Genomic DNA, 9,506 nt, shown 5'->3' with positions numbered 1-9,506 from the left:
GGGGGGAATGGACTATTAGAATGGGTAGTCCTGCATTACAGTGTTGATTATACCAGCTCCCTTCCCTAAAACCAGACATCTCCCATTTGCCCATGGTAACTCCTTGGATGTACTGGGGATAAGTAAGTTTCAAAAGATAAACTAGGGAATGAACTCCCAGGCCTATACAAGTGCCATTACCTTTGTGACTTTTTTATACCCTCATACCTGGATAAACAAAAACATTTTGGGTTCATAAACTTCTCAGTAAGATTTTGGTATTTAATTTTTCCTTCCACACTGTGTGGCACTCTGAAATGGCCCAGTGTTCTGTAGGCAGAGAAATCGAGGATGGTCTGGGTTACAGGGGCTCTCCAGCAGGCAGGCTGTCCAGCTGCCTCCTCAGAGCAGGGCCAATACAATGTTACATGAGGTTGCCCGTGTCATGTCCAGTTGAGTTTTGAGTGTCTTCAACCATGATGTTTTTGGGCAGGGGGCTCTATTGAAAAACAGAGGTTGTGAGAGGCAGTAAGTCATCAGAGATGTTCAGTCACTGCCCGGCCATGTTAAGTTGCAAAAACCTTTGCTTTTTCCTGAGACCCTGTTCAAACACCAGTACTGCTGCCAGCGCCCTAATGTGGAAACTCACACCCTACATGAAAATCCTGTAGATATTTCTGGAAAGAAAAAAGAAACACCATGGTTACTTCATCCTGGTCTAACACTGCCAGTTTACACTCTAGAAAATTGTTTGTTCAGTCATGGAATGAATCGTCACAGTCATCCATAAATGTGCTTGTTACACATATTGCCTCTTTAGATTAATGTAAAAGTGTAAGAGGGGTTCTGCTGCTTTGCAACATGAATGGACTGCAGGACATCATTTGTTTTAGGATAAGTTGTTCAGGAAAATAATACTGACCTCTTAATATGCTGACAACTGTTGTAGTCACACTGAGCCCACATCATCCCTTCAACTCAGATGCAGGTCTCTTGCAGTCAGGCACTCCTCTTGTGGATCTTGAACAGGCCAGAGCTGTTACTGACTTCTTTGTATTTCAGGCTCACTTACTTGGAAGATTTTCATCTTATATTTGTCTCAAAAAGAATGTTTAAGTGAATAACATGAGAAAGTTTTAGGAGCCTCAGCCTGGAGCTGTATACTTGCACAGAGTCTAGGAACCTGAGAGGCAGAGAACCTTTTGCTGTGCTATTACCACACTTGGGCGGAGCCCTGACTAGTGCAGTGACAGTATTTGTGTCAGCAGAGCACCAGGCTTCTCCTCCCCTCCGAGCTCCAGCTGCAGTCAGTCTCTGCCAGCAATGCATTAGGACACATGCTTTGGTCAACTGAAAACATTCACCACAGCTTTTTCTCTAAAAATATCTAAAGTTAGAGTTATTTTCCTGCAGAAGAGCTTTAACCTATTGGTTTGCATTCCTTGGGCTTTTCTGAAAGCGACGTTACTGAAGCAACACAAACAATAATGTATTTCCTTTTCCTCTCTCCCTCAGGTGAGCTTTACAGTAGCAAATTTCAAGACAACGAAAGCATGTGTGACAGTGGCGTGGAGACCTCTTTCCGCAAACTGAGCTTTACTTATTCAGACTCTTTGAACAGCAAGTCATCAGTAACACTTAGCAAAATGGCCTTGGGCTGTGGACATGAAAGTTCAGGGCAAAGCAATTTTATAGCCAACTAGTAATATTCAATTAGCAATATGCAGTTACGGGAACAAATGTGCCATTTAAAAGTACATCGGTGTCATCCTGGCCAGAGGGAAATGAATTCACAACCAAAAGTGTGCCGGAAGAACCACACATGAACCTGAACCAATGGCAACTGCAGCATGTGACTCCTGCCACCGCTTCCTTCCTCGAGTACATTTAATTTCATTCATTTACAAGCCGTATACAGTAACCAGGGCCCTACTGCCACGTTAATACACAGGACTGGACACTGTGAATGACTGACTGAGCTCCTCTCGTTTGCGAGGATTTTCTTTTCTAGCAAACGTCACTCCTTGTTGATGTATAATACCAGCTCACTTCATAAAAAGAGGTAAAGCACACAGAGCAATCAAAGGATACAGTTTCTAGCTGCTCTCTTCATAATGATTTTTGCAGCACAGTTGCATGGAAAAAAGCTCATAAAATAGCTCACAAAGAAAAAAATGTTATTTTAATCACAATGACTACTCAGAAAAAAACCAAACCTTGTATATTTCAAATAACGTATTTAAACTTAACTTTGGTGCCTCTTATTCAAAAAATTTTTCAAGTTTGGCATTTGCCTATTTGTAAATAGTTTTTTTAATATCTGTTCCTTTGAAAAAAGTTTGCTTTTTAAATGCTTATTTTTATTTTACTTTTATAATAAAAACCTAAAACAAAATCTCTTGTCTACACTTGCTGTAATTTTTACTTATCTTTCAAGTAGCGTTATTGAAGATTTATCGTTTTATGCATTGATACAAGATGATGCTTATTTCCAAGTACTAAAATAAAGAAAGGGTTGCAAGCCCTCCATCTTAAAGCTTAAGTATATTTTATGGTGGGAGACCAGGAGCATCAGCTACTGCTGAGCAGCTGTGCTTTGTCTGTGCTTTGGAACTGAAGCCTCTGAATCATGGTCTCTTTTAGTTCTTATAATTATGGCAGCAGAGAATCATTTAGACTGAAGCCAACTATTTAGCATCTCAGCAGAACTCTGATGAGACAGTTCTTCTTTGGGCTATCTAGAAACTCCTCCAGTAACTGTGCTCCTGAGCAGTATTTCTTGTGAATCCTGAGATGGTGAGTGTAACTGTTACAGATGTTGGCCCTACTGAGAATACAGAACAGATGTCAGATTTCATGATGAAATGCAACAAGCAGCATCCTACCCTTGTCACTCACTCATGGCCAATTTTCGTGGCACAAAGATGGAGAAGGACAGTGGTGGTCTTGGCTCAGCTCAGTCATCAGTAACCTGGGTGTCACTCCTGAGAAAATAAATCAAGATAAACCTTGAGCATTGTTACATTTAGAGCAGTAGTTGCTGTAATAAATTAAACCATGAGTAATGAAAAAAAAGCTTGCAAAATAATTTTACATCCAGCTGAATTATTGGGTACATTAATTACTTCCAGAGAAACCAGATGCAGAATAATAAAAATGCCCTTCTTTCAGTTACTGTATGTATAACCTACATATGCAGTGTCAAAGGTACACGGCTTTTTTGTTCAATTAATATACTTGTTCAGTGTTCTCTTTGCTTTCCGGCTGTAACAGAAACAGGCAAAGGTTCTCATATTCTGGGGGTGGAGGAGCTTTTTGCGCCCCAGCAGAGCTGCTGTCCAAGTCAAACACACCTGCTGCTGCCACAGAATTTCCAGCACAACTCGGGGCTGCCAGCGACTTTTATTGAGGTTCCTGCAGGTCACCAGGGCATCCTGGCTGTTGATTCACACCTTTTAGCCTTATTTCTGACCAGCTCTGCTTTCAAGCCACCACAGGACACCTGAGCCTGTATTTCCTGAAGCACTTGATGACCAAATGCTGCATAATAGCTATTCATCAGGTTAGTCAGCAAGCAGTGAACAGCAGGACATCTCCCCCAGGCCCTGTGTATTCAAGTATTTGAAATGGCAGTCTGGCAGCTTCTTTCCTTGCAGCATCTCTGTTTCAGTCTGTTTAACAAAAGAGGCTTTGGTCCACCCAACCCCCGCTTCATTTAGATACAGAAAAACAGTAATTTGTAAGTGTTCTCACTAATTCAAACAGGAACACTAATTTTTTTACAGTTGAGTCACATAATAGGACAACTTTCCCAATCTGCATTAACCCTTAAGTATGTGTTGCAGGCATGCCACACAGTTTGTCAGAACTAGGTGAGAGTAGGAGGTAGCACACAAAAGCTAGGGTAGAGCACACTACAGAAAACAGCATGACATCCAGTAGAAGACATTTGTGTCTTGGATAGTTCATCTGGCAGAGCAAACCTATTGGAAAGCCTAGTGTTTTTACCTCAAGCAGATCAATTAAAAGAAAATACTAAAACACACTACTCTTTCTGCTTTACCTTTTCTTTCTTATTAGTAGGTGGTGATCCTGTACTGGACACATCGTCTTGCACTGATGGCACCTGGGAGAAGGCCAGGCTCCTTGCAGGTATGAGGATGAAGGCAGCACACAGAGGAACCAGGCTAACAAGAGAAAGTGTAAGTGATGCAGACAAGTCTTAACAGAAAGATTTAAAGCAGATGTATTGTTCCTAACAGGTAACTACCAAGATGTATTTATGTACCTTATCATCCTGTCTGCTCACCTCAGATACACATTTATCTTTACACCTCCTTGCCCAGAAATTTCACAAGTGCGATGGAATAAAGTATAAAATAGCCCTGCAGGAACCCAGAGAGCTCCTGTCTGCACCTGGCTTATGGAGAGAAGGTTCTCTCAGCTGCCAAAACAAGGGTCCTAATGGTCTAACTCAGTCTTATGTTTCCATTCTATTCCATACTATATCTGAGGACACAAAACTGAGAAGGGTTATTCACTAAGTAAGTTCTCCAAAGTCAGGAATAAGATGGGGTTTTTTTCAAGATACATGCATGAACAGCAAGGATGAAGTTCCTGGAATTAAGTTTCTTCCATCAGACGTTTCAGGAAGACTTCCTCAGCAAGCTGTTGAGCTCTTATTTCTTCAGGACGCAGCATCTCCACGCTGTGGCTGGATGAACAGAAGTACTGACAAGGCCCACCATACCACAGTGGACTCTTCTGATGTAGTGCACCATGCTGCAGGAAGCCTGGCGCGTACTTCCATTAGCAATTACAGCACTGAGGCTGGAGGTATCGTCAAAAGGCATCAACCAAAAACCTCAAACTGAGCCTTAAAAGCTGATTGCAAGAGTTTCTCCTTCTGAGTGCTAGTCACACTTCCTGTCACTTTGGCACAGTGACCACACAGATTCATCTGGAAAAACCAGCAATATCAAAATGGATCAATATTAAAATAAGAGAGATTATTTAATTAAGCTGTTTTTCCCTGGAATGTAGAGAGGTGTAACCTTTGGGCATCCTCAGTCAAGTTTAGTATTCAATTTTAAATTAATTTCAGTGAAGATCAAAATCTGAAATAATTCTAAACTTAACTTTGCAATTGCAGTAATTGGAACTTGCTACATTATTTTGCTACTGTACTGCAGTGATAAAAGCCAGAAACTTGTGGAATACAGCACAAGTACGTTGTGACAACAGAACACTACTGATCTTCTCTGCATTTGACATAAAAAGGGTTATTCAGAAGGTTAAACTGCCCTTGATTTTAGATTTGCCACAGCTCTAGGTTTCTGGTGTCACCTTGGGATGTATTTACAAATTAGGAAACACAGCGTGATAGCGATAAGTTCTAGACAGCATTCAGAGATTTTGTGGACAGCAGGGAGGATAAGAATCTTACCTGTACTGGTGGTGTATGAAGAGTCTTTCCTGCCTTGTCTCAGCAAGTGAAATGCTGATTTCCTGCATCTAAGGAAAAAGAGCAACCCTCCTCCCTCTTTCCAGCTAAGTGACAGGAATGGTGGTGCCCAGTCATTAGCTCAGGGTGCAATCAGTGGTCAATATTTGCCCAGCAGCCACAGCTTTCAGCTCTTCTAGAGCACATGATCTTCTCTTACAGTAGAGCAGTTCCGGAGTAACTACCAAAGGCATGGTCTGAACTTTTGCTGGCTTCAAAAGATTCCTACAGAAGGCAGCACAAGTTGCTTTTCTGTGCTGAGTTATGAAGCAGTCTGCTGCCCTGCCCAGAGCTAGGCTGTAGTAGGTACATTATTCAAAGCTTGTAGAGCTTTGAATGGACTCATTTAAAAGCAACTGCCCTGGAAGTTTTTCAACGATCCATTTACCCTGGCTGTTTTCGTTGCACAGAAGAGCACTAGCAGATCAGTGGACTTCATTCCTGCAAGGGGAAGCATTTATGACTGACTTAACATCAGTTAACCTGTGGCCTGCAGCAGCACTTGCCAATACTCCAGCTGAGTCAGTGCACACACACAGAGCAGTATCACGCCCTCTGGGCTTGCTAACACAACTGGTGTTTGCCAGAAAGACAGGAGCATGACTAATGCCTCGCTTGTCTTTCAGATGGGCAATCGCCTCAGTATCTTCTTGTCTTCAGCATCCCAGGCAAGAAGCTCTACATTTAACTACAGTACAAACCAAAAGCTGTAGCCAGAGTGCTTCCAGATGGGTAACAGATGGCTAGATACACAAACCATGTCACTGTCCTAAATACTGGGCCTGCTTCTTCATGGAAGCTCCTCAGCTATCCTCAGCTCCTCACCAGTGATCAGGCTGGGCAACCCAACTACAATTTCCTACCATCCTACCAGTACCAAACAACTCTTAACACAAGATTAAGCTTTCCACTCTTTCTTTCACAGGAAGCCAGCTGAAGGCTGGCTCACACCATCACACCTTTGCAGCTGTTGGGAAGTGAGCTGCAGCCTGCAGTGCTCAATGCTTACATCCTGCTATATCACAGGCTAGTTGGTGAGACAGAATCGCAGGGCCAGCGTGCCAGAGTATTACCATCTAGCTTATCTACAACAACAGGCAAAGGAGGACTGCTACAAGAGAGCTCCTCTCCTGGATTACCCAGCTCCTCACTGGACCATAGAACCTGGCTCAATCCACAGGCCAGTGGTTCTAATACACAAGGGTAACATCCCTTTACCACAGCCATTCCCTCTGACAGAGTCAGCCAGGTCCCCAGCCAGCCACAAGTAAATAAAGCTATGCAAACAAAGAGCAATACTGAACCACTTTGCACTTAAGAAATCTCAAGATCATCTTCCAAAAGCAGACCCCCAAGAACCGCTCCTGACAAGCAACCGGACTCACCACCTACCTCCTGACTAGTCCTCAGGGAATTGTTTCCCTTCGCGCTGCAGCACGTTTCCTTTCCTGCAGTTGCCTAGACCAAAGACACCTCTGTTTTGGCTACGATGCACACTAAGAATCAAAACTGATGTTTACAGGTCTTTATAAACCAACTGTTTTCTACATTAAGATGGCCTTTCCTCAGTGTTGGCAGGGACAACACCAAGTAATTTTAAGCTTTTGTATTTTTCACTTAAGTTTTGTTTTTCCACCCTAATTAAACTAAATGGGGGTTTCATTTCACTATCTTGTGAGGTCTGACTGGAAAGCAGAGTTATGTAAACCCGATTCCTTGACTGGAACATGTCGTTAAACATTCAAACCACGAGTTTCTGGATGACTCAACCTACCCCTCAGAGGGTAAGAAAGAAAACTCTGATTCTGACAACATAAAGGCTGCCTTGTAAGGTACAAAACCAAACTGTCCTTTACTGAGAATAATCAACTCACTGGCCTGTTCCTCTGCACCTGACACTGCTACAGGTCAGTGAAGTAGTCTCTGCTACACATGTCCAAAAACAAAAGACAACTAATAAAAGTGAAAGTACTGAAGACAGATGTACCTCTAAGGCAGAAAAATTGTCCAGGCCTCAAGGTATGTAAACACCAGGTAACAACAAAGACTGACAAAGAGCTACGAACACTTAATTAGAGAGGAATTTTAGATGCGTTCACCTGGACAAGATGTAGAAGAACTTGGAAAATCTTCCAAGAAAGTGCTCCAGTAAACTGGAGCAAAATAAGTCTTCCTTGTGTGGCAGAAAGTACCACCAAAGAGGTGCCCTCTAAAGCTCAAAGTGGTCTCTGCAGGTCCTGAATGGCTTCAGAGCCAAATCTACCAGAGACCAGTTTTAGGACAAAGAATTAGCCAAACCTGCTCTCAAGTTCTGTTCTTCTCTGTAGGACACTTGCTCCTGCTGAGGGCAGCTCTGACTGCTGCTTTTGCCATTTGTGGAGAATCACCGAGAGGGAGCCTGAGAGCAAACAGAAGCCATCAGCACAAGCAAACTCAGTGATCCCTTAACAAAACACTGCAAGGCTGCACCCTGAAAGAATACCGATGGGGCCATTCCCCTCTACTGTTGCCACCAATAATTTAATGACCCTGAGGACAAGCACCATGACACTTACTAAATGCTCTTCCTCATGCTCCTGCAGCTGATCCCCAGCCCATCCCTACAGCTGGCAAGAGAGGTGCTGCCCAGAGCTGCAACAACACTCAGATGGCTACAGATGGGTGTGTAGATAGGAGCCAGGGATACTCTGAAGATCTCTTCACTGTTGCATTACTGCCTTTGCCCTGATCTGAGACAAAGGCAGAACAATGTAACCAAGGACAGCACAGCATGTAATAACAAAAGTACCAAGGGGAAATGGTTAACCAAGGTACATGTTACAGCCACTACTGCACGTGGGCAGAGAAGAAAATAATATCTATAAATACATACCTACTACAACACCAGGAAACCAAAAGAACATATTAAGGATATTAAAACAATAATGGAAATTAACTTCCCCCATTAAATTTGGTTTTGAGCTCAAGCATTTGGCTTAAGCAATTGCTAATCTTTCATAACAGCACCTAGTGCTGAATTAAAGCTTTCTAGTGAGAAAGAATGGACCCTCTCTTTAGGGAGCTCCTGACCTCCAAAAATAACAATAATTAATAAATTGTCTGAACTTTTTTATGCCAATCTGGTAACTGCAGAAAGCAACAGCAAAAAAATATTTTATAAAAGAATGCTCTTCTGCATAGTAGTGCTGATAGGCATTAGTTGCATAGCCACTTCATCAATTATTGATTATGGGCCATATCATTTCTTTCATGATTTTGCCTAAAATTCATGACAGGCTAAACAAGGTCACCATTATCAAAATTCATTATTTATGGTTTCTAGTGATCTAAAAGCTATTTTCTACAACTCTGAAACTTCACTCATATTTTGAGATACACCAAGAACAAAGATGGTTCTCTTCATTTTCTTTGAAACAAGTAATTCTATCAAAGTTTTACTTATTTAACACTATTATCTGCCATTTTGAAATCTATCTAGATGTTGCTGGAAGAGACATTTCTAAGTCAATGTAAGAGAAAGACATAAACCAAATGGCCCTTTCCCTAATACACTGCAGCGATATTTATTAATCGTATTTATTCCATATTTTCTCCACATTTTTCCATTCTTGCCTTATATTGACTCTGTTGCTGCTTTGATTCCAGGACATGGAAAAAACAGAAGGATTTTTCTTGTATTTTTGTCCCAGGATGCCTCTTGAATAACTTTTAAGTTCCTTTATCAATGTCTGCATTTTCTAACTGTTAAGTTTTATTAATGACAATCATTTTCCCTATTTATCTTATATAACCTATAAACATTGGCACATACATATATTTTGATTACTTTCATGTTTTCTTTCAACTAAGACAAATTTGGAATCAGAAAAGCCCTCCTATGCAACTGCAGTTAAGTTGTTTTGGTGACCTAATAAAGCATTTGTAAGCAGCTTCCATTTATCATTTCCTTTTCATCTTTAAGTTTCTCCTCTTGGTCAGGAGTACGTCAGTTTTTGTTAACGCCCAATTCAAAAAGCACCAGAGA

The 9,506-nt window shown here is 41.7% G+C and overlaps 1 protein-coding gene across 1 annotated transcript in view; it reads left to right on the top strand.

The window, feature by feature from the left end:
- The window catches only part of NFKB1 (nuclear factor kappa B subunit 1), a 47,039-nt gene extending 44,676 nt beyond the window's left edge, over positions 1–2,363 (top strand). Inside the window, exon 23 of the mRNA XM_010167107.1 lies at positions 1,495–2,363. Coding sequence (XP_010165409.1) covers positions 1,495–1,682 — 188 coding nt within the window. The 3' untranslated portion in view covers positions 1,683–2,363. The remainder of the gene's footprint in view (positions 1–1,494) is intronic.
- Positions 2,364–9,506: the final 7,143 nt, after the last annotated feature.

The sequence above is a fragment of the Antrostomus carolinensis genome, unplaced genomic scaffold, assembly GCF_000700745.2.
Source record: "Antrostomus carolinensis isolate BGI_N321 unplaced genomic scaffold, ASM70074v2 scaffold9104, whole genome shotgun sequence".
Classification (NCBI taxonomy): Eukaryota; Metazoa; Chordata; class Aves; order Caprimulgiformes; family Caprimulgidae; genus Antrostomus; species Antrostomus carolinensis.
Note: the sequence above shows the minus strand (reverse complement) of the source record. Positions and strands in the feature narration are given on the sequence as shown.